Source organism: Cyprinus carpio, chromosome A6 (genome assembly GCF_018340385.1).
Source record: "Cyprinus carpio isolate SPL01 chromosome A6, ASM1834038v1, whole genome shotgun sequence".
NCBI lineage: Eukaryota > Metazoa > Chordata > Actinopteri > Cypriniformes > Cyprinidae > Cyprinus > Cyprinus carpio.
The window spans coordinates 19,845,181-19,870,384 of NC_056577.1; the positions used below are offsets into that span (position 1 = coordinate 19,845,181).

At 34.5% G+C, this 25,204-nt stretch overlaps 1 protein-coding gene and 1 non-coding gene across 8 annotated transcripts in view; both read left to right on the forward strand.

The window, feature by feature from the left end:
- The first annotated feature begins 3,903 nt into the window (after positions 1-3,903).
- LOC109090267 (protein Shroom2-like) overlaps positions 3,904-25,204 on the forward strand; it is a 53,141-nt gene continuing 31,840 nt past the window's right edge. For 4 of the 7 annotated variants that reach the window (XM_042758326.1, XM_042758317.1, XM_042758318.1 and 1 more), the window contains exons 1-2: positions 7,108-7,330; positions 20,105-20,253. In XM_042758326.1, coding sequence (XP_042614260.1) covers positions 7,118-7,330; positions 20,105-20,253 — 362 coding nt within the window. In that variant the 5' untranslated portion in view covers positions 7,108-7,117. Of the gene's footprint in view, positions 4,254-7,107; positions 7,331-10,584; positions 10,969-13,004; positions 13,226-20,104; positions 20,254-25,204 lie in introns of those variants that run through there. The other 3 variants (XM_042758320.1, XM_042758322.1, XM_042758321.1) reach the window with 3 other exon arrangements.
- On the forward strand, positions 7,839-7,910 carry trnag-ucc. Its single transcript has one exon. It is a non-coding gene; the product is annotated as a tRNA-Gly (tRNA).

The following is a 25,204-nucleotide window of genomic DNA, read 5'->3' on the forward strand; positions in this document are numbered from 1 at the left end:
TTACCATGGCAACTATGGATCATGCACAAAATACACCAGTGAGCTAAATACATTTTCCTTTTCAGCGAGCAACAGTAATGTTGCATTTCTTTTCTATCATAAATAATAGGCAATATAGTGAATGGTCTACAATGTATTTTAGTTTAGACTGAGCTATTGGAAGTTGTTTTGCATTATATAAAGTGACAGTGGGGATCTACTCATAAACATTTTTTTCTAGTTAATAAAAATAGCATCTTTATGTTATATTATGCAATGAGTCATTAGAAGCCTTAGTAGTACTTTTAAAATGACTTTACATGTCATAAACAGTATATGTTTGATAAAACTGATAACACAAGACAGCATTCATTCAGGTATAGTGCACTTAATGATAGAGTAAAACTTGGACACTGCAGTATAGAATAAGCACAAAGACTGAACCACCAGTGAAGTTGACAGTTTTCTCACGATCAAATATTATATTTCAAGCATTTGTTGGATTTTATCAACATGGCAAAAACACTTATACAGTATCTGAGAGTCTGAATGGCATTCCTTGAATAAGTAGACTTCAGTTACATTCTCTTTTTCTATATTACAGTAAGCATCAGCTGAGAGAAACACACATGGAACACTGATGTATGCACTGTACAGCAATTGTTACGAGACTGTCTGACTTAAGAGGATTCTGCTTTATTTTACAGTTGCTTAGCAACAGCCTGATCTCTGAGAAGTACAGTGCAGAAGGAATGAATCTAAAAACTCTTTAAAAATGTTCATGCTCATTCTGTATTTTGTCCTTGACTTTGGACCAGCTTGAATTATATATTTTATAGGCAATGCTCATTGTTAATTTTAGATACAGAATGCAGAGATAGAGTACATTGGTCCTGTCTCTGTGGGGTTTTTATGAGCAATAAATTAAATAGTATTCTGTCTACCCATACTTCTGTCAACAGTATGTTCTGTCTATCCCTCTTACCTCTGGGTGTTAGAGGTAAACATTTAAAAAAAAATACCGGTTTATTTACAGTTTATTGAGAGACATTTTGTTTAGAACTGTTTAGATCTGTACATATTTCTCTCCTGGTTCAGATAAGATGACTTTTTCACTGTTGAAAGCAATATCATACATAGAAGACTATTTTAGCAGGAATCAACGGTTTGAAGTTAAAATGCCTTGATGGATTTGTTTATTACAAACAAGAGGGTGAGTACATGTTCAGCAAATGTTAAATTTTGGGTGAACTATTACTTTAATGTGAAAGTAATTTGTGTGAACATCATGTGACCGAGATGTTTGATACAGTGTAAATAAAAGTCTGAAAAACATGGACACCACAATTTGCACTGTGAGCTGTAAAAAGGCATTTAAGTCTATCTCATTTTTGTCTTATTTATTGGTATATGTCACTAAAATCAGTAAAGCTTTACTACATTTAAACATTTGGCAGACATGTATCCAAAACAATTTGCATGGCATTCAAGATACACATTTTACAGTTTGTATGTTCCCCGAAAATCAAACCCACAAGCTTGGTGTAGAGAACCATTCTGTACCAATGTGTGCATATGGAACCTGATTTTATTTACTTTGACATAGATATACAAGCAGTTTCTAATCCTAATGTAATAATACCTTATTACTCATGTGGTAATTCACGTGGCAATTTGGTTAATTTCTTTTTATGCAAGCATGGAGAGAGCTGATGAGAAAAACTACTGGTTTAGAGGTCTCTAATGACCTGTTGCTGAATGTGTGAATGCTCTTTTGCTTTTTGGCTGTCATTGATGATAAAACTACAGATAGACTTGCTTGCTTTTCTCACCTAGTGCTTAAAAAAAAAAAAAGTTTTGCTGTACCTTCCACATGACCCTCTCTTGATAGCCCAGATCTTAGTCCAACTAAGATCTTCTGAGAAATGATGGATAAATCTAAAACAGGTGATAGTTTCTTAGGTAGTTTTCTGTAAGACATAAGCCTTTCATATGCAATATTCAAATTCATGTGTAATATTCATGCTAATTAACCACATATGTCAACTCTTAAAAATCTAATAGGTTTCTATTAAGAAATCACCCCTAATTATCTTCAAAAAGAAATAAATGGGTGAGCCATATTGGTGCTGCATTAGTAATTTTCATCGGTCACTTCACTCATGTGGCAATTGAGTATTTTTTTTTTCAATTCAGTAATTTTATTCTTTCATATTCAACAAACATATGCTGAACTTTAAATGAGTTTGAATGTATAACCTAAATAAAGGTGCTAAGAATTTAACTAATGTAAACACTTTATGATAACAACCCTTTTATGATATTATGTCGAACTGTGAATTCAGAATTTTTACAATATAGCATCTCATAACTTTTAACAGGTAGGTTGAGCTGCCAATAGACTTTCACTGAGACTATATTAGATTTATAATGTAGGCACAACAGAAGCCCTACACAGAGAGAGTGTATGTGTGTGTTCCCTCTGGCAAGAACAGAGGATTGTCTTCCTTGCTTTGCAAGCAACAAAGCTGATTATTTTTCTCTGCATTTATCCAAATTAGCACAAAACTGATTTTTATTTTACTTATTTTTTTACCAAGAAAGTGGGCAGCTCAGTCTGCATGCATCATAATATACTTCTGAGGCATATCATGCTTTCAGAAGTAGGCTAGAGTAGGCTACTTCAGACAGTACTTGTACAATAACCATATCTGGCAAAGAAGAAAAGAAAAACGAAGTGATGTCCACTGGGAACTCGTTTTCACAGAAATAAAACTATTATGAACAGGACCATGAGTGACCTCTCTGGGAGCAGATATCACATTATATGCCTTTGAAATGTATTGGTTCATTTTATTGTGAGAAAACTACATTAGATTTGTGAGAATATATTATTTTCCATATTTGATTTATGTTATTGAAGTGAGACAAATTCTCATAAAAGATTCATTTTCTAACATTGTGTCAAAAGCATGTCAAAACGGCATTATACTGTACCAATTATGTATTTTTAATTTAAAAATATTTTAATAATAGTTCGAACGACCCTTCCCCTCACTGCCAAACTCACTGGCAGTATTTATTTATTTTAATTTCTTTGTAATAATCAAACGTCCTTTTAAATAAAGTCAGCCATGTATTCGAATTTCTTTGAGAGAATTTTTAATTTGCCCAACCGGAAAACTAACATCTGATTAAAAACATTTAACTAGGGAAACACCGAAATTTCGGCTATAATAATTCTTCTGGTTTTATTATATTTGCTGTGCGGCGATTACATATATATAAAACTACGAGTAGTAATATATCAAGAGTTCAATAACCCATTCATAAAGACACGCACTTGCCTCATTCTCCAATGAATCATCTGTCTGAACGAATTCTTTGAATGAATTAGGCTACTCAATGACATACTCATTAAGACAGTCACTTGCTGCCACCTACTGGCGGTTTATTTTCATATTTAAAAATAGCTTCTTTTTTTCCCAACATTACATATTGGTATATTAAATAAAAACATTTTAAACACATAACATTATTTATGTAGTTGTAATTTTGCAGTGTAAATGCATTCATGCAACATTTCAGCATCAATAAACTGTCTCAAATGCCATTGACTCAGCTGTGTCCTTTTCGTCTGCAGTGGAAAGATCGGTTTTGTTGATACTGATTTCATTTGATTGGTCACAGCCCTATAGTGTCTTATTATATTAAAGCAGCATTATGTAAATGTTGGCGCTCTAGCGGTTTATAAACAGAACTGCACGCGTCCCGCGGAAGAACATTCTAACCGGAGCTACTTCCCAAGTTTATGTCTATGGCGATTCACGCAGGTATGTGTTACTCCGCAGCGGTGACGACCCGAACAGGCTACAATAGTCCAAAAATAATCACTTATTGTAAAAGTACCGAAGTGATTCGGAAGAACGCGCCCGCGCACGCATAGTCTGGAGTGAGAGCGAGATCGCGCACATCAACGCGCTTCACTTGGTTGCGCTGAACGGTACATGCTCTCTAGAAGAATGTCTCTAAAGAAGTGTGTTTTTGGTTTTAAGGGAAAGACAACTTTGTTCAGCTTGCTAAAGAACCCAGCGTTATGTAAATAGTAGATGAAGTTTGTTTTTGTTTTTTTTCCCCGGAAGCAATGGAGTTTCACAAGTGTGTTTGTTGACGAACGTTTTATAAACAAGGCCCAGTTCGACACTGTAATTGCACATCGTTTGATACTGAAGGATCCCAGCTATGAAAGATCCCAGTCATGAGTACTGCAGATGGTAAGTGAAACGCATCAAATGTCTGTGTTTTGCTGGCAATCGGTGCAAAAGCGCTCGTCAATCTTTAGCTCCGCCCACGGCGCGCCTCCAGGAGCTCAGCTTTGTCCGGAGAGACAAAGCTGTGTCTTTCTTTTATAAATATAACAAAACCAAAGACTTTTGGAGATATGAAGGATGCATTTCTACTCTGTAGGTAGTGTACTCAAGGTAACTTCATTCGTAAGTGTATTGAAAAGAGTGCGGCCACACACAGTGAACAGTAGAGGTCGCTGCTGATCTCTGATCATATTTGATGAGGAGCGCACAGGTAGACTGAGCTCTACCCCTCCTGTAAACATAACCCATACAACAGATCAGCCTTCTGCCGTCCAGCATTTCAGCCTCATCTCCAGTACTTTTTGTGTTGGGCTAAAAACAAAGTAGGAAATGTATTTGTTTCGGTTCGTACAACGGTTGGAAAACTTATAACGTGGCTGAGGAAAGAGATGTAAAGTGCGGAGTTCATCCACTTGTTGATTAAGACTCGCGGTTAGCTGACTAACGTTAGCTCTACCGGTGTTCTGAAATATTCGGTGTCTGAGATTTTCGGTGACGCTGGGCGGAGCTTACATGAATATTCATGTGTTTCTGTTTCGCGTTAAAGCGACTCTGATAATATTAGTACGTTTTCACCGGATCACAAAAACTGTTCAACAAGGTAGGTTAATTACGTTTCAGCTTCTAACGAAGATAAGCAAATGTTGAATATAATTGTTCGTTTGTGCACAAAATGTTATTGTTTGCTGTTTTAAATGTTTACTCAACGATTACAGCCACTGATTTGCCAGAAGCAGCCTATCGTTAGAATACGCTACAAGTAAATGGGCCAGTAGCTGTTAAATATTTTTTCATATTCCTCTGTTTTGCTATTAAATGTATGTCATTTGAAGTTGTGTAGCATATGGTGGCACAAACTTGCTCACTGTATTGTAAGACTGTAAGGTGAGAAATGAAGAACGATATAAAGACTCTTATGTAGTAACAACTATTTAACTTTTTTTTTCTCCTTAAAAAAGGTGTCACATGGAAGTGCATGACAGCCTGCAGTTCATGTGGAGAAGCTGTTTGTTTGTAATTAATATATCTGTTACAAATCAACAGAGTTTGATACTTTTGCCTGTTATTGTTTTCCTATAGCTTACAGAAGCTCTTCTAATGGGGGAGACTTATATTTTTGTCAAGTTATATATGAGGCCACTATTGCACACATACATAAAGACATGCGTAAACGTTCTCAGAATTAACTTTTGCTTTTTTATCTGATGCAGGGGATGGTGGATGTGTACTTTATCAGTGTAATAGTTAAACAAATCATATGCAAAATAAAAAAAACTTGTATAGCCTACTATTTGATACAAATGTTGTATTATGTAACCAGTTTTTAAAGTTTTTACTACATTTTGTTCCTGAAATCCACACTTTTGGAATCAAGATAATCAAAGGTAATCAAACCAAGCACAACCTAATAAAACATGTTTCATGGATAAAGGGTTTTGTAAAAAAGATCATGTTGGTGGATATTCCACTAATATTAAAAACATGTGGGTCATTCTTGAATGGCTTATTCTGCAGTGGTATAAACAATATGATCCCATTGATTTGAAAGCATTTTTCTTCTCCCAACATTTAGACTGATTTCATTGAGTTTGTTCATGGTGCATAAATTTCTGTTTGCCATTTCCTTGTTCATATAGGAATTTACTTTAATAATGTATTTAATAATTTACTTACAACAGAAATCATATAACATGTGCTTGCTTATGTTGATCAGTAGGCCTATCCCTGAACACATATACAAGTTGTTACATCCTCCTGTAGCTTTCACAGTTGTTTTTTTTTTTTTTTTTTTCAAAACATGACCATGTATTTTATATTTATACAGGTGTGTAGTAAATGTCATTTATGTAATGCCTTCACCACATCGGTTAATAAAACTTTTAACACCGCATCAGTTGAAGTCTTTATTCAGCAAAAGCAATCTACTTTTATCTTTGAAATGAAAATATACAAATTACTGTATGTTTTGATATAGCCACTTTCTATTAAACTACAAAACATTTTAATTGTTATAAGTTTGTAGAAAATAAGCAAAAAATTGTTAAAGTACTGCAAGGTTGTGGATTTCAAAACTTGACCAATACACATTTGAGTCAAAATGATTTTCAAGTGCACCACAATGTGTATATGATTAAAAACAATAATAAAGTGTATAAAGACATTTGTACATTTTTGTTTAACTATATAGTGCATATATAGTGCATTTTATGTACTAAATGTATATTTTTTTAGACAAATAAATAAATAAATACAGAGATTAAGAATGTTTATATTCCAGTTCATGTGTGCATTAAAAAAAAAAATCATCTTTTGCTTTGTTATTAAAAAACATTTTTTTGAATGATTGAGCAAACGATTAGGAATGACACAGAATAATCATCATACATTTTATTATGGCACAACAGATACATTTTGGAACAGTTATTAAACGACACATTTTAAGGACTCTTAATATTATAAAAATGCTTAATTGTTGTAGGCTCATTTGGAGCATAGCCTACCTCAGGCAAATCATTACGACAATCACAATCTTTAAATTATTTTGCATATTAACAATAGTAATAAAAACAACAATACACTAAGCATAATGTCATTCTACGCTAAAACATACCTTTTTTAAAATCGTTTATGTTTCAGTGACAACGTACTAATATTTTCAGAGACGCTTTAACGCGAAACAGGAAACTCATGAATATTCATGTAAGCTCCGCCCAGCGTCACCGAAAATCTCAGACACCGAATATTTCAGAACACCGGATGTGTATGAAATGGACACGATCAACCAATATCCTGAAGACTCTGGCTTTCCCGAAGGAGATCACAGGATCTTTTACAGTTCGGACAGATCTGGGAGTTTTGATGAACATCGTGGTAATGGTGAGGGATGGCAAGTGGTGGATGTGACTCTTACTGGGGGAGCACCGTGGGGTTTTACCCTGAGAGGTGGACTGGAGCACGGAGAACCTCTTCTCATAACCAAGGTAAGTTATGTGTCGACTACATGTAGGACAGGGTGACCCCAGGACCGTTTATCTAACCTGGACATTATTGTTTGTGAGAGACCTCAGTGTAACAAGCTTTGTAGCATACACAAACATCAAGATTCTTCAGACTAGCTGTTGTAAAGCCAGATAAATTATGCTATTAACTATATATATATATATATGTGTGTGTGTGTGTTTATTTTGTATAAATCATATACAATAATACTTTGTAAACAGATATTACAGATGATAATACTTGGTAAAACGTTTTGTGTAATAAATCTTTATTTTAATGAATGTAGATTAAAGATGACAAAGCATTGGTTGCTCATAATCTGTGTTAATGTATTTATTCAGAGATGTTGTTAATACTGAAACTTTATTTACTTCACTTATGTTCCTCTTTTTAATTTTTAATTGAATTGAGCTTGTCTGTTTGGAAGCAGTTGAGAAGTAGCTTCCCTTCTACCATTTCTCGTCAGCGTGAGTCATGGAGTTCCACAGAGCGTTGGTGGTATAGTGGTTAGCATAGCTGCCTTCCAAGCAGTTGACCCGGGTTCGATTCCCGGCCAACGCAAGAATGTTTTTCTGCAGGAAGTTTTACTTTCTTGGAGTCATTAGGTCCTAACAAGGAAGTAACATTCAAATAAAGCTGTTTGAGGAGGAAGTGCAGGTCTCAAAAATGGGCAATGCAAGCAAAGAAATTTCTTCTTGACCAGGTATTGTAATAGAGGCTGGAACAGACAGCTGTCTGGATATACACTTGCACATTACCTGAGCATTCATTCTTAATCTGTACTATCAAATTGAGGTTGCGTAGTATAGAAAAATACAGTTTTCATTTTGATGCCGCATAGGGCACCAGAATATTCAGGTGATCTTAATCTGGTCATGAGCTGGTGTTTAAAGCTCTCTTTTGTTTGTTGACCACTATAGATTATGTCATGAGAAATACTTAACAGAAAGGCCTTTAGAAAGCTGTATAAAGTAAAGAGAGGACAGTTGTTTGTTTGAACAAGTATTTTGAGCACATTTTAAAGGAAAACCAAAACTATACTATGGCTTAAACTTATGCAAATAGAGTTAGACAGGTCTTACCTAATTTGCTAATATTTAAAACAAAGGTCCCTTGCATTGGTCTAATCCAGTAGTTTTCAACCTTTTTAGACCAGTCATAGAAAGTATTTGTGACTTTTATTATTAGCTTTATGTGAAGGACAGAACAGGACAGAATGAGTACACTAGTAACTTCTTATTACCCCTTCCCACACTGTACACTGACATGAGAATGTGAGCTATGCATCAATCTGATGATAACATGCACAGAGATGCACATTATAGTGAAGTACCAGAAATTCTAAATAATTTTAATCAAATTAATTTAATTTATGTATTTAATTTAAATAAAATATATTATGTATTTTTGTATTTATTTATTATTTAATTAATTTCCAGTCATGTGGAATTTAATAATTCTATAATTTTATAGACCATTTACCTTTACAGTTGTGAATACACTACCGTTCAAACGTTTAGTGTCTGTATAATTTTTTATTGATTTCTTATGCTTACCATGGCTGCATTTATTTGATCAAAAATACAGTTAAAAAAAGCATATTGTGTAGGGATGTAACGATTTACTCAACTCATGATTCGATTTGATTCATGATTTGATTTCATGATTCGATTCACGATTTATTTATTTATTTTTTACAAAATTAGATTTAAGACAAATTATAAATTAAACTTGTCCTTTTATTATTGCTTGGAAAGAATGCTGCACGTTTCTTTGTGAAATTGAAATATAACATTATAATAATATACTAATATAGCACTTGCATATTATTGCTTATATGTTTCTGTTGTCCTCATCTGTAAGTTGTTTTGGATAAAAGCGTCTGCTAAATAACAACATTTAAATATAATGTAAATAACCAAACTAAATTGAAATTTTAAAACCAAATCAAATAAATAACACAAATAAAAGAAATATCTTCATATAAACAAAATAAGGCTTTGTCTGTGCTCTTTACATTTAAATTTAGAGGCAACCACTGCATTTTAATCATGATCCAAACAAAAAATGCTGCATACATGCAACATGAGCAGTTTTTAATCTAAATTAGTTTGTCTAATTTCAAAATTTGAAGCAAAAACAGAATGGTTTGACTTGAGTTTTGTGAAACTATACATAAAAAATATCTGCATGAAACAGAAACGGCAGAAGAGCTGAATGGGACGCAGATTCACTCTCTTCCAGCAGGCGGCACTTAAAGCATTTCCTTGGTTTTTCCAAACACAAAAGTAAACAAAGCAGCGCTACACTTATGAACTTTAATATGCATTATACAAAGGCAAGATGAAAAGAAAAAGTACCATTTAAACTTCTCTAAAGACAGTACGTTCCCCTCAGATATGCATTCATATAAACTCCTACACCTAATTGAATCGCAATTTGTTTAGCATCTCAACCGATTTGAATCGTCACATATTTGAATCGATTTTCAACCAGTTTGCGGTTAATCGTTACTTCCCTAATATTGTGAAATGCTATTACAACTAAAACAATTGTTTTCTATTTTAAGTATTTTAACTTGTAATTCATTCCTGTGATGGCAAGCCTGATTTTTTTAGCAGCCATTACTCCACTATTAAGTGTCACATGATCCTTCAGAAACATTTCTTATTATTATCAATGTTGAAAACCGTTGTGCTGCGCCTGCTTAACTTTTTTTTTCAGGATTCATTGATGAATAGAAAGTTCAAAAGAACAGCATTTATTTAAAATATAAATATTTGTAACAATGTAAGTCTTTCCTGTCACTTTTGATGAATCTAATCGCTGAATAAAATAATTAATTTCTTGTAAAAAGAAATATGTTACTGACCACAAACCTTTGAACGGTAGTGTATATGGATGTTGTTGTTGCGTTATGATGCATATAGATGCTCTTACATATTGATTACATATTTAAATATTTTGTGATTGCTTGAAAGGATGTCCATTGTCCAACAACAACTGGCAAATTTTAGAATGTAGCCTTATATCAACATCTGTCAGTATGAGTATTTTGTAGTTTTAATGTTTTGTACTTTGTATAGGCTATATGGCTGTGGAAATGGCAGTTTGGTCTCTAGCAGTTTTTCAGCAACTCATTTTAAACAGTGACCAAAACTTTTTTGTGTGCTTTTCTGGTTACTTATCAACTTTGAAGGACCTTGCAGATAAATTTGGAAAGAATACTCTTTGCTCTTACTTTCAGCATAGGATGCCTATGTTCTCCATTAAGTGCTTGTAGGTCTATCTCTTTTAGCCAATTTTAGCTCAACGTTTAGCTATAGAGAATATTAAATAAGGTAGAACATGACCGTTTCTAAAACTCTGGTGGCCATCCCTATATACACTGTAGTTTTGAGGTGCATGTGACTTTCAGAAGTAAATTCCTGCCATTGCTGAGGTCTTTAAGGAGCTAAAACGTAAAGTTAGGTCATTTCATGGAAGCCTTTGATTTGGTAGAACACAGTTTCTCAGAGGGTGGTTTAAAGACTGAGTGTGGTTTTTCACATCTTTGGATGTTTATTTGCCAAGAACCATTTCTGTGAGTCCTGCATACCCTGTCACACTTCAGGAATTGGTAAGAGTAGTTAATAATGTACTGAAGTTTTTTACCCCCCATGTTGATGCGCTTGATGTCACTTGTTGTTCCCACTGGATCATATGATGGCAAATCCTGCCGTAAAATAACCTTTGCACCTGTTTTTCGAGATTTAGGCTTCATTGTGTCTTTGTTTTCATCAAGGTTTTTTACCTTGATTCATAACCATCTAAAGTGTGTTAAATTATTTTTCCATGTTTTTTCTTTAACTGATTTTTTGCTTTGTTCTTGTTTCTACCTTGTTTGCTGTATTTTATGAGACCAGTGTTATCTCTTTTTCCTTATACATTTGTATTTTCAGAAATGTATAACTTCACCTCATGCTACTTAAACTCAGTATAAAAAATGTTTGATAGATTGATTTATTAATTGTTTGTTTGGTTCTCAAAGGAAAATTCAGTATAGCACTATAATATCCCAATAACCCAATATAAAGACGTATAAAGGACTGAAACCAGAACCTTCATACTTTTCAAAACACTCTACCTGTATCCATTTATTCTCTAGGTAAAAACAAAGACTATAGAATACCCAAGACGTGTCACTTGTATAGTTTTGAATGGGAAAAATGCAACGCTCAGTATGGCCGGTCAATCGCAGGAAGGCCCACCTTCTGAATGAAGGAGGTAATCGGTAAAGTCAGCGCATCACTGCAGCTGCCGTTAGAAGCGCCCCGGTTGCTATAGAAACAGTCAGCATTCTGAGACATTCTGCGAATGCACACTGGCTGATCACTGGCTGATCTATAATAAGCTTTTTATAATGTTATTTGAGCAAAATAAACAACATTTATGACACAGTTGTTATCAGATTTCTTTGGTGATTTCAAATATGAAATTTAATCGCAAGCCTAGTGAACAGTTTTGTAGAATTTTATGTATCCCCATTCAAAGAGATAGAAGTTGCACTTGGATGCCCAAGAGGCGTTTCAAAGATGGCCGCAGAGTGACATGACTTTGGTAAAAGGTTTCCACCGCTTGCGTGTAGTTGACTCTCATCATATTGAAATATTAATTGTGAATCCATTGTTATTTCTGGCACATCGGTGTTTTTGTACCAACCTGCTGTTCTAGTACAAGTGCCATAGACCAAACAATTGAATGACCTTTACTAAGTATGACCAAAATTCTGTACCAAGTGTATGCCAATTGGGTGTGGAGCACTTCCCTTCAGTTCTTCCTAAATATTAGATCATCTATGAAAACTACACGAACAAAGGCCAGTTGTAAACATGGGCTGCATCTCAATTCACATGCTAGAGGTATGTGGTAGAGGTATGTATACTCTTGCTGAAAAAGTCCATATATATGAGTATACAGTAAGACAGCACTTGTATTGGGACATTATATGGTCATAAAATTGTCTTGTTATCACAGAAACTGCTATTTGTGTTAGCATTGAGTTCATATATTTAAAAACTGCTTCAGCTTCCTGCCCATAAGCACTTTTTTTACACTGGAAAAAGTGTATCTCCTGTTTTATAGTACAAGAGGTTGTGGGTAATATTAGCTCAGAAGTAATAACAAATTATTATTTTTTTTTTTTTATCTGTTGGCTTGCTGTTTTCAACATTCATTTTTTTGGATATTATTTAGCTGTCCTAAATATTATGTGAGTAATGAATATTGTGAATTGAGGTCATTTCTAAGATTCGTCAAATCTGTTTAACAATTGTTTCTCATTGTACTGGTCTTTGTGAAAGTAGACATTTCATTATTGTGGTCTGGATTTCATCCAAACCTCATACATCAAGTGACAGACATACTATATTGATGAGAAAATTATTTGATGACAAGTGTTCAGAAACTTCAAGAAGCCTGTTTTGTAAGCTGACTGTTCCCTGATATTTATATTAAACCACAAAAGAGGAAAAGATAAAAATATGTAAATGAGGGAGTAAACTTTTGGGAAAACTTTACCTCAGCTACAGAAGTACAAGGTTGAATTTAAGGCGTTTAGTTGGTTTGCAGGTTAATTATTGTGTAGTTTATTTATTGATTTTCTTTGCTCACTCTGTTTTTCAGTGGACTGTCTCACTACATTTCTCTGTGATTCCTGAGGCAAACTGACAGTGCCAGGAGCAGCACAGGAATGTTGAAGCTTTGCTTGATTATCCAAATGTACTGACTTATCTTTGACAGCCTGAATCCAGTTGGACTTGCATGATACAGCATCTGGGATAAATTTAGATTGGATTAAAGGAACCTGGGCAAGTTCAGTTTGCCTTTGACGTCTTGTAAGTGAAGGATGAAAACCTTCTATGGTCTTACTAAATTCTTAAAATAATTGACACAAAGTGAGGTCACTGTAACATGTTTGGTGACAGGTTATCGGTATACTTGTATGAATTTCAGTAACTTTTTAGCAAAGGCATTTTCACTTATTCTGGATGAAATGTGGTCTGTGGCTAATTCTGATTTGAACTATGTGTTCGTATAAACTACCTACTTTTGCTTTTGAAAGAAGTCTCTTGCTCATCAAGGCTGGATTTATTTGATAAGAAATAAAGTAAAAACAGAAATATTCTGATATATAATTACAATTTAACAGAACTGTTTTCTATTTTAAAATGTAATTTATTCCTGTGATGGCAAAGCTACATTTTCGGCAGCCATTACTCAAGTCTTCAGTGTCACATGATCCTTCAGAAATCATTTTAATATGCTGATTTTATGCTGAAAAAAAAAATTCTTATTGGTATCAATGGTCAAAACACTTGTGCTGCTTAATATATTGTAACAGAATTGTTTAAAATATGAATCTTTAGAAACATTATGAATGTCTTTACTGTCACTTTTGATCAGTTTAATATAATGCATAATTTCTTTCAAAGATATTTTTTTAATATCTATATTTATATTCTGCTGATGGATGCTAGGGTGTTGTGGGTGGTTGCCAGGATATGCAGTTCTGAGTTTTTGGAGTGGTTGCTTGGTGGTTGATGTTCTGGTTCCTAGATATGGCTCGGATCTGCCATTCAGTTTAAATCTATGGGACTTTTTTTGCCTTTTTTATTGCTGCAAACTGTGTTAGAAGGAAGCTGTTAGTTTTTACCTTATTCATCCATACATTAGCTGAAAGAGGGCTGCAGGAAGCAGCTTTATTTAAACAGAGTATTTATACAGAAAAATGGAACAAATTACAAATCTGCTAATTCCTCTCAATAATCTCTCTAAAGCATACCGTGTAGCCTTTCACATGCCACCTCTGTTGTTTTTCATTTTATGCCGTCTTTCAACACACAGAGACCGTAAAAGAGCAGCCATTTAATGAGAAATGGTAAACCTATTTGTCGATAACAGGATTCATCAGTCGACTGTCACACCCCGACCTGTTCAGAGAAAATTTGGTGCCAACAAACCCTTCACCCACATACTGAAAGCCATTAATGATAGTCTGCTAATGGTAGTCTTTTTTACGATAATTACTTCACTTGAGGAGTGGCAGGAAGCAGTCAAATTTAGACCATATTTCATTAGTTTTTGTCTTCAAAGAGCTTGACTTTTAACTCTACAGTACATGTCTGTTCATGTTTAGAGTAAGAAGTATCAGGAAAGAGTATTTAACCTCACTTTGCATGGTTTGAAGTATTTCAAGACCTTTGCTCTTATCTTTTCTGAAAGCTTGCTCAATGCAAATGCACACATGCGCACGCATCTATTGTTTAGACTGCACCAAACTGCCAAAGGCTGCTGTGAAAATAAGGGTATTTGTGTAAAGAAACAAACCGCTTTGTGTAAGCTGTCCTTGGATATGGAGACAACAACCATTTGTGGTCTGAAGAAAAGTTTGTACAACGGATATTGCCACATTTTATAAGCAGCTTTATATCTGTAAGTGTGTTTCCATTAGGCATTTAAAAAATTCTTGAAGCCTTGAATCAAGCATTTGATTAAAAATATTTGAATTTTCACTTTGAATTTGCAATTTGGAGTAATAAATTTAATTAAATATACATCCAAGTATGGTGACCTATACTCGGAATTCAGTGAAAGTGACATAACATACATCCAAGTATGGTGACCTATACTCGGAATTCATGCTCTGCATTTAACCCATCCAAAGTGCACACACACAGCAGTGAACACACACACACCCGGAGCAGTGGGCAGCCATTTATGCTGCGGCGCCCGGGGAGAAGTCGGGGGTTCGGTGCCTTGCTCAAGGGCACCTCAGTCGTGGTATTGAGGGTGGAGAGAGCTCTGTACACTCACCCCCCCCCACCTACAATTCCTGCCGGCCCGAGACTCGAACTCACAACCCTTGGATTGCAAGTCCCACTCTCTAACCATTAGGCCACGACTTCCCCCTTAAAATCCTTTGACTGCAAGTTATTGATTGTAAACATAAAATAATGCATTTGAAGTTTATTGCAATTTATTCAGGCATATGCTGTAGTTTGAGGTTGTATGGAGACTCTATTGCAATATTAACAGTCATTTCTGTTCCCTCCTGGTGGAATGACCTGCCCAACTCAATCCAAGCAGCCATCCAAGGAGTCTTCAAGAAATGGCTAAAATCACTTCTCTTCCATCTACACTTGATCCTCTAACACTAGCGCGCTCTGTTCTATTTCTATTTGATCTACTTTACTTTTTATTTATTTAAAAAAAAACTTTGACCCTCTGCCACTTGCACTCTATTCTGTTTCTTTTCTAACTACTTGTTTTTTTATAAAACAATTGACTTTCTAAGACTATCTTTATAATTCTATTCTATATACTTGTTTTCTTTTTATTAATTTAAAAAAATACACCCTCTAACACTAGTGTTTTCTATTGTTTTCTGTTTTTATTCCTATTCTATTATAAAAAATTAAAAAAAACTTGCTACGTGTACTGTTATACTTACCGAGACTTCTCACAGCATTTACATATTATTGCTCTTTTGTTGGTTTTGATTGCTTCTATTGTCCTCATTTGTAAGTTGATTTGGATAAACGTGTCTGCTAAATGATTAAATGTAAATGCAATTGATGGGAGTCACTGCTGAGTTAATTTGCTTTGATTTCCAGTTTACACAGTAATAGCAACTTCTATTGGTGGATCTCTCGACAGCAATTATGGGTAGTGCAGTTCTTCACAGAGAATTAAATAAATAAATAAAAATCACACTGTGTCCTTTATAATTTAGGCATTGCAACATTATAATGTGCAGTATGAAAGATTGATATTAATTTTTCGATTTGCTAAAGATTACAATGATAATTTAGTTCTTTGAATAATTAACTTTAAAGTGAGTGTTAGATGATGGTGAGTGTTAGATGATGGAAAATGTAGTCTTGGTGTAAAAATAAGGGAAATGATCATGCACAATTAAACTGATATGTGCAATGTCAGATGATATATTCAGTATAACAATACAAATAAATTAAGAAATATTATATATATTACATTGTGCATCCCCAATATATATGATTCTCTTGATATTTTGAACATACAAGGGTTGTCCATTCTCCTGAAACACACTCAGTAACACTCTTTAAGAGTCTGGATGTAGGCCTCTCGATATATGCAATGTAATTGCAGCAAACTATCTTTCTTTTTCTTTTTTGAAATCCTGTTTTCAGTCTTTATTTTGTTGCCTGGAGGGGCAGGAATTTAGATGCATTTCTGATGCAAAGCTACAAGGAGCTTGTGCTCTTTTGTTTTTGCTAAGATACAGTGTTCATCCAAAAGAGTTTAATCTTTACAGTTCAGCACTTTTGTTGTAGCTGGAGTCGACTCAGATTCTTTAGTGTATGATCAAGTTCAGTTGGAAAAAAAAAAGAAAGAAAAAAACCTTAGTCATATTATTGTTCTGTGCAGGCAGAGTCCTGTTATAGCTCCCGGTGTGTATTGTATGTACCGTCATTGTCAAGATTTGACAATGGCACCATTGTGGAGAGGTGATGTCTCTTGGAAGAATATTTGTACTTTGAGTATTGTGTGTGTGTGTGTGTGTGTGTGTGTGTGTGTGTGTGTGTTTGAGAGAGAGCGTGTGTGTGTGTGTTGAGCACAGTAGGATAGGCTGTAAAGTAGCTGAAAAGCTCAGTGCTCTGTCAGCATAGAGCAAAGGATACCAGTCAGCAGAACTCCCACATTCTTCTGAGCCACATCCACCACTCACCCACCCCGTGCTCAAGACCCCACGCTGAGACTGCAAGGTCATGGAACATTTCAAGCTTTTGAAATATTCCTTAGAAAAATACCACCTGGTTGTTGAGGCTGTAGTGATGCCATTAGCACATGACACAGTGAGCCATGGTGCCATTACCATGGTATTTAAATAATACTCCAAGTTGGTACTAAGGTTATGATACATGTTGGAAAAAGCCATGGTATTACACATGCACTTACATAAATACCATAGAGTAGGGATGGACAATACATTTTTAGCAGGAAAATATTTATGGGGAAAAAAAATGTGTCCACAATATTGGTAATCTTGAGTAATTTCCTATATTTAGCCTACATCTAGATGTTGCTAAAGATTTCTGTGTGTCTGTATGAATGAGTGACGCAGTTCATCCTGCTGTCTTACTATATGAGGTCTGCACAACAGTCCACCAAAATAAAAGTTTGGTTTAACTTTTATTATTTATTAATTATTGGTTTAAATTATGACAAAAATGTTACTATTGTACTGGAAAATATACTTTGATGGTCCAGTACTCAAATTATTATCATTATTGTTAAGGAATGCCATACAATCAAGATATTTTCATCCATGTTTTAATGTACACCGTGTATAAATACCGTTGTGCACCACTTTCTTTGATATTAAATAAACAGAAACAATGTTGTAAATTAATTATTATATATTAATTTGCTTACGTTGTATTCTTGAGGTCCAACAAATGTGTGGAATGCATTGCCTTACCCATTAATGATATGAAATGAATATTGTGAATTTGTGATAAATATCAATTTCAAATGATCAGATCATGCTGATTCATAGACACTGATGTCTGAATTAGTTTCTCTTTTTCAATTCTTGTCTAAGAAATAGTGGGAAGTATTTTATAAATGTGTTGTAATGTTACAAAATAGAGTTGTTAATGAAATAGAATAAAATGGTTCTGAATTTGCAAATATGGCTTTTGAATGGAATCGAAATCCAGTTAAATAGAATTGTTAATTGAAATAGTTCTGTATTTACTAAAATGATTTTTGAATGCACAAACAGTGAATCCAATAGATTTATATCCTGATTTTTTTGTACTATGGTAATACCATTGTGTTCGTTGACAAACCTTGAAGTACCATGTAAATGACGTGTGAATTTGGTAGTCAATGTTGTAGTACTTGAAACCGTACTCAAGTCTGAGTCAAAGACCGTATTTTCTTTGTCATGGTCTTGTCTTGAGCTCAGACTCAGTCTCAACTTGGACTCTGCAGATGCGTTTTGAGGTCACGCATATGCATGATACAGAGAAGAACTTTTTTTCACTCTCATCTCTGCCTTTACCTCACATTCCCATTAAATGACACCCCCACCCGTATCCCTGATACTCCGACTGTGTTTGCTATGTTTGTGTGGGTCTGATACCTCTAGTGAACATTTCCATTGTTCTAAGTCATTTATTCTCTCAGTATCGTGCGGAATGCATGCCTGTTTAACATTAACATTTGAGGTTATTCTAAGTGCTTCTTATTTCAGCATGCTTAAAGTTTTCCCTTTTTTATATAAACTCCGAGGGGGGCTCTCGGGTCAGGATGTCACAGAGTCCTGCTGCTTTTAAAATAATAAATGGAGGGAAGACCGCATGCAACAAAGGAATAACTAAAATAGGCACATTTGTGCATTCTTGACTGAGCACGTATACGCAGTAAGATAAGTTTATTATAGGGCCGATTTGTTCTTGAATCTTACCACAGCTGGTGATAAAGCAAGCAAGAATAATCTCTCAAGGTTTGTTGTCTATTTGAGCTTAAAGTTGACCTTCTAAAAATGTTATGGTATGTTACTAATAGCAACATATAATGATAAAAGTACAAGCCTGTGTATGAATATTATCTCCCCAGAGAGAATCATGTTTGATGAGTAATAGACATACCTGCAAAGTAAATAATGAACAACTTAGGCTCAAATAGCAGGTAACTGGCTTAGTGGAAGATAGAGCAGTATTACATATCATGTCAGGAATTTACTTTAGTTTAGACCAAACACCCTATTTGGCTACATGTTCCCTGAAATCTGCTCTTTATGACAGAATATTTATGATTAACTCGCTTTAGCTCGGTTCTGGAAGTAAAGTGTTGATGTGGAAAGCTTATGACTTGCCCCCCTGTGCTGATTTAGAAGGTGAACATGCCTTTCTCATGTGGTCATTTAAGGGTAGAACACAACAAATAATGTATTTGGCATTTGACTGTGTGCAGTTCTTTAGGAAATGCTCTAAGACTTTGCTCACACTTGATTTTTAAATCGGATCTTTAGGACTGATTGTCCACACTGTCCTTTTGCACATGATAAAATCAGATTGGTTTCTTTCATACAGTCAGTAATTCAGTATATGTACACTTCTTATCATAGAAGTGTCTAGGAGAGGTGTGCATTGTTGTATTAATGATGTGTGAGATGTCACTCGTGTTGCAAAAACCAAACAAAACATGCCTTGAGAGTCCATGCATTGACTGCAGAATGCAGTTAGAATGCCAATAAAAATAGTTTCAAATAAAAAACGGAGTAGAGTCATTGCAACACAAAGCTGTGCTTCATTAATGAATGAATTTGCATTTTTGAACAAATCATTTGAGTGAATGATTCAATCATGAAGACAGTCTCTTGCTTCGTTTCTGAATGAATCAGATGTTTTTAATGAATTGAGTAATGAATGAAAAGACTGAGGAAGTCCCCAATAGGCTAGCACAAAAACACGCTCAGCAAAATATTCTCAAATTATCCCAATCCCAAAAAATATTGCTTAATATAATATAATGTAAACGCACTGCATTACCTGACAGTGGCTAGGTCATTTACAAAAGGTGAATGCTTGTACAGATATTGTCATAGTTTGTTTAGTTTCAGTCTCTCAACAAAGGCAGAGCTATTGGTACAGGTCAGTTCATCTGTAGGTGATGTATGGTCGTGAAACGAGAGAGATTTGATTGAGTGTATTGTCGTGTCACAGGTGGAAGAGGGCAGCAAGGCCGCGACCGCGAGACTGCAGGCTGGAGATGAACTTGTCAACGTCAACAACATTTCTCTCAACGGCTACAGACAAGAGGCCATCTGCCTTATCAAAAGCTCCCACAAGACTCTCAGCCTGATGGTGAAAAGGTAATTGATACTCAACCGCACTTTTGGGCCGATTTACACCTGAGATCAAGACCTATCTGTGGAATCTGATTTTAAGTGGTCAAGCTACTTTCACCTAATACGTATCAGAGACTGTATAGGTTTTGAGGGGAGGTTCCCTGATTTTGTGACCTCATCATGCATACATCACTCTCTACGTCAGTGTGTTATTGCACGTTGATACTCAAGCACAGACAGACTGGTGCTTGCAAATATACTTCCAAATTTTAATCTCACTGCAGATGGGACATTTTGAGCAGAATGCTCATTTATTTTAGTCAAGCCGCTATATTAACTGAACATTTTAAAGCCATCTGACAAGGTCTTTGTTTCAGCACAGTGATTGACTGGCAGGTGATCAGGGTGGAATAGCGTTTATACCACAGTGATGTTTACATGCATACTACCACTGAATGAGGTCACAATAAAAGGATCTAGCTAGCAAAACATTTTGGACCCTGCTTACACTGGCATTCAGTTCAGATTGTCAAAAGTGGATGTTAATGGCAGGTGTAAACAGGGTCTTTGACATTTCTTCATGTCAGTGGAAAGACATTTGTGGTTGCTTGTTGTTGTTTTTGTTACATGTTAAAAGATGGATTGAATATTTTGAGCAGGATTATTTGTGTTCCCATCAATATTGCATTGCCCTGTTAGGAAGAAACACCAATGAATAAATAGGTATTGATTGAGTGTAGCCGATGGGGATTGGTGTTGTTTGCATCACTAGTTCATATGACGCTGAGGGAGCCGTTGAATGCTTGATGGTCCAGTTCTGCCAGATCGCTTTCTAGCACTTACTGTACAAGCAAACACTGTGAGGAAGAGGAATAGAAAGCTAAAATAAAAATTATTCCGTTCAATTCAATTCAATTTTACTTTTCATTACAGCTGTATACTGAAAGTATATGCTGGAAGTATTACTTAATGTTTTTTTTATTTTTGTTTGTCATAAATGATTTAATTATTGACCTAGAATCTTAAATGTGTACTATTCATTACATGGTATAACTTCTTTTTTTTTTATAACTTCATTGAATTTGTATGAAAAATTAAATTGGTAATCATTCAGTTTCTAAATACAGTATTTAGAACATGGTACAGTCTGTGGAAAGTGAATGTTAAGGGTTTCAGTCACATTTGTAGTCAGTGAACATTAAGTATTTTTTAGCTCCAGTAACATGGCATATATTATTTTTCTAATTGAAACGTCAAATAGTGTATATTCTAGGGCTGCCCTCGACTAAAGATTTTTCTGGTCGGCTAGTAGTCGTTATCACATGTTTAGTAATAAACCATTTAAATCATGCTAATGAGACTTGAATTGCCTACACATCTTCCATCTACATGACGTCATTACATTGCGAGCATAAACTCACTTGCACTCAACTATGCAACTCCAAAGATGACCCGACGGTAGTTGCTCGCATTTCACTCTGGGTGACTAACATGATGTGGAATTATTGAGCCTTCAGCAATTACTAATAAATTCTGGGATTTTTTCTCGCCAGCTGTGTGAGTTGGAAGCTAGGAGTTGTGATATCAGTTTTAAGCACAGACCATATTGCTACAGGTTCATCTCAATGGATGCACCGCCGAACACAGAGCACTTCAGAGTTTCCCTCTCCGTCAAGCGATCTGTGATATTTTTCAGTTCATCTCAATGGATGCACAGTGCACCTGTGTTTGTGTTTTTGGTGACACGCCAAAAACAATAGTGAGCCATAGACTCTTACACAAAAATCAGAATAGAAACAGCTACATGTAAACAATATAGAGTCATACATAGAGTAACATTACATAACATACACAACAGACACATCTACATGTAAACAACAAATTGCTGTCAAAATAATGTAGTTCCATTGGAATTCTTCAGCTTTTAATAACTGCCGCTTTCTTCGGTAGTGGGCAGAACTAATGTGCAATCGGCAATCTAATTGGTTGATCTGATTGTTTCTACTGTTCTCATTTGTAAGTCGCCTTTGGATAATCTGCTAATTGATTAAATGCTGTACGCTCCCTCTATCATAATCCCAACTAAATCTGTTGATGTCTGATTTAATAAATTCTTCTTGGATTTTAGCGATAAGTTTAGCACAGTTCGAGCCGAACGCACACTTCAGAGTTTCCCTCTCCGTCAAGATTGTGATATAGTCATGAACCCATGCACAGTGCAGTGTTGTGTTTTTGGTGTACCATCCTATAGTGCCGTCGCTTGCCTTCCTTTATGCGCAGTGTAGTTCGAGAGAGTCTTACATAACATGCAGTATGTAAACGATATTCTTTGTTCAAATAAAATAATGTAGTTCCATAATTCTTCATAATTATTATTATCTAATTATATCTTATCAGTATTTTTTTTATTTCAGCGAACACTGAAACGACCAAAAAATTCATGCACCAGCAGCTCATTAATCCTAGTGCATTTTTTTATATTTCTTATTAGTATTCATACATGTACTTACACAAACAAAAAAAAAAAAAACATAGAACACTGAATGACCAAAAAAAGCACCAGCATCAGTCCTAAGTTCAATTAAAATGACCAATATGCATTCATACATGGTTGTACTTTTACAAACATTATAAAAACATATATATATTATATATATATATATATATATATATATATATATATATATATATATATATATATATACATATATATATACATATACATATATATATATATATATATACATATATATATATATATATATACATATATATATATATATATATATATATATATATATATATATATAATATACATACATATACATACATATATATATACATATACATACATGTTTGTGTGATTCAGCGCACACAGACTGAAGAAGATATATACAGGTGCATCTCAATAAATTAGAATGTCGTGGAAAAGTTCATTTATTTCAGTAATTCAACTCAAATTGTGAAACTCGTGTATTAAATAAATTCAGCGCACACAGACTGAAGTAGTTTAAGTCTTTGGTTCTTTTAATTTTGATGATTTTGGCTACATTTAATTCATTATTTAACCCACCAATTTACTATCTCAACAAAAAAGAATACTTCATAAGACCAATAAAAAAAAAAAAAAAAAAAAAACATTTTTTGTGAATTGTTGGCCTTATGGAAAGTATGTTCATTTGATGCCTTGACCCCAGCCTCAGTCCATTCCTTGTGAAGCTGCGGTTCTCTCGGTTGGTTGTGCATCTTTTTCTTCCACACTTTTCCCTTCCACTCAACTTTCTTTTAACATGCTTGATTACAGCACTCCGTGAACAGCCAGCTTCTTTGGCAATGAATGTTTGTGGCTTACCCTCCTTGTGAAGGGTGTCAATGATTGTCTTCTGGACAACTGTCAGATCAGCTGTCTTCTCCATGATTGTGTAGCCTAGTGAACCAAACTAAGAGACCATTCTGAAGGCTCAGGAAACCTTTGCAGGTGTTTTGAGTTGATTAGCTGATTGGCATGTCACCATATTCTAATTTTGTTGAGATAGTGAATTGGTGGGTTTTTGTTAAATGTGAGCCAAAAATCATCACAATTAAAAGAACCAAAGACTTAAACTACTTCAGTCTGTGTGCACTGAATTTAATACAGAAGTTTCAAAATTTGAGTTGAATTACTGAAATAAATGAACTTTTCCACGACATTCTAATTTATTGAGATGCACCTGTGTGTGTATATGTGTGTGTGTGTGTGTGTGTGTGTGTGTGTGTGTGTGTGTGTGTGTGTGTGTATATATATATATATATATATGTATATGTATATATATATATGTATTTAGTATAGTATAGTATAGTATTTCAGCCTGGTGAGTAAACTAAAAAATTTACTAGCCAATGGCGATTCAATTGCCAAGGTGTCCGTAGATGGTTGCTACATAGCCTTATAAGTGCTCGAGCGCATGCATAAAGTTGGCCACCACACACTGGCAGAAGTAATGATGATGAATGCGTCAGGGAATACAGTAAGATTAAGAATATATATATATATATTTTTTTGTTTTGAATTGTTTCATTTAAAAGTAGGCATTTCACTCTCTATAGATATATTTTTCTTGTCTGTAAGACAAGTATACAAGAGTAGAGCTGCACGATTCTAGATAAATTGAGAATCACAATTTTTTTGGTCTCAAATAGAGATCACGATTCTCCCACGATTCTGAACTAAATAAAATAATGTGTGACAAAATATTATTGCTGCAGTGTCTATTTAAAAGTGTCTAATTAATTTGAATGAATTATTAAACATTTTAATATACACCACCAGTCCAAAATTTAACTAAGAATTTTTATGTTTTTTTAAATAATTATCTTCTGCTCACCAAGCCTACATTTATTTTATTCAAAATACAGCAAAAGTAGTAATATTGTGAAAGACTTTTACAGTTTAAAATAACTGCTTTCTATTGGAATATATTTTAAAATGTAATTTATTCCTGTGATCAAAGTTGAATTTTCAGCATCATTACTCCAGTCTTCAGAGTCAAACATCCTTCAGAAATCATTCTTATATGCTGATTTGCTGCTCAAGAAACATTTTTTTATTATAATTACTATTATCATTATCATCATTTAAAACACTTTAGTTCATGAATTTCACGATTCTTTGATGAATAGAAAGATCAGCATTTCAGGGGAAACACTTCACTTGTTTCATTACTGGATGAATCAGCGTTTTTGAACGATTCTTTTAAACGAATAATTAAGTAAGTCACTTGTCACCACCTAGGGCCAAAACAATGCAATCGACAAATGTTATTTGAAGCGCAGTTACTTTCAAAAGGGGATTTACTCTATTTTGATCGCTGCCATTTAGACATCAATGTTTATATCTGAATTATAAACTTTATCCCAGTATTTCTGGGAAAAAATAAATGACTGTAAGACAGAAATAATACTGTGTAGTTGAAAAGACAGTTTGTGAGGATGTTTC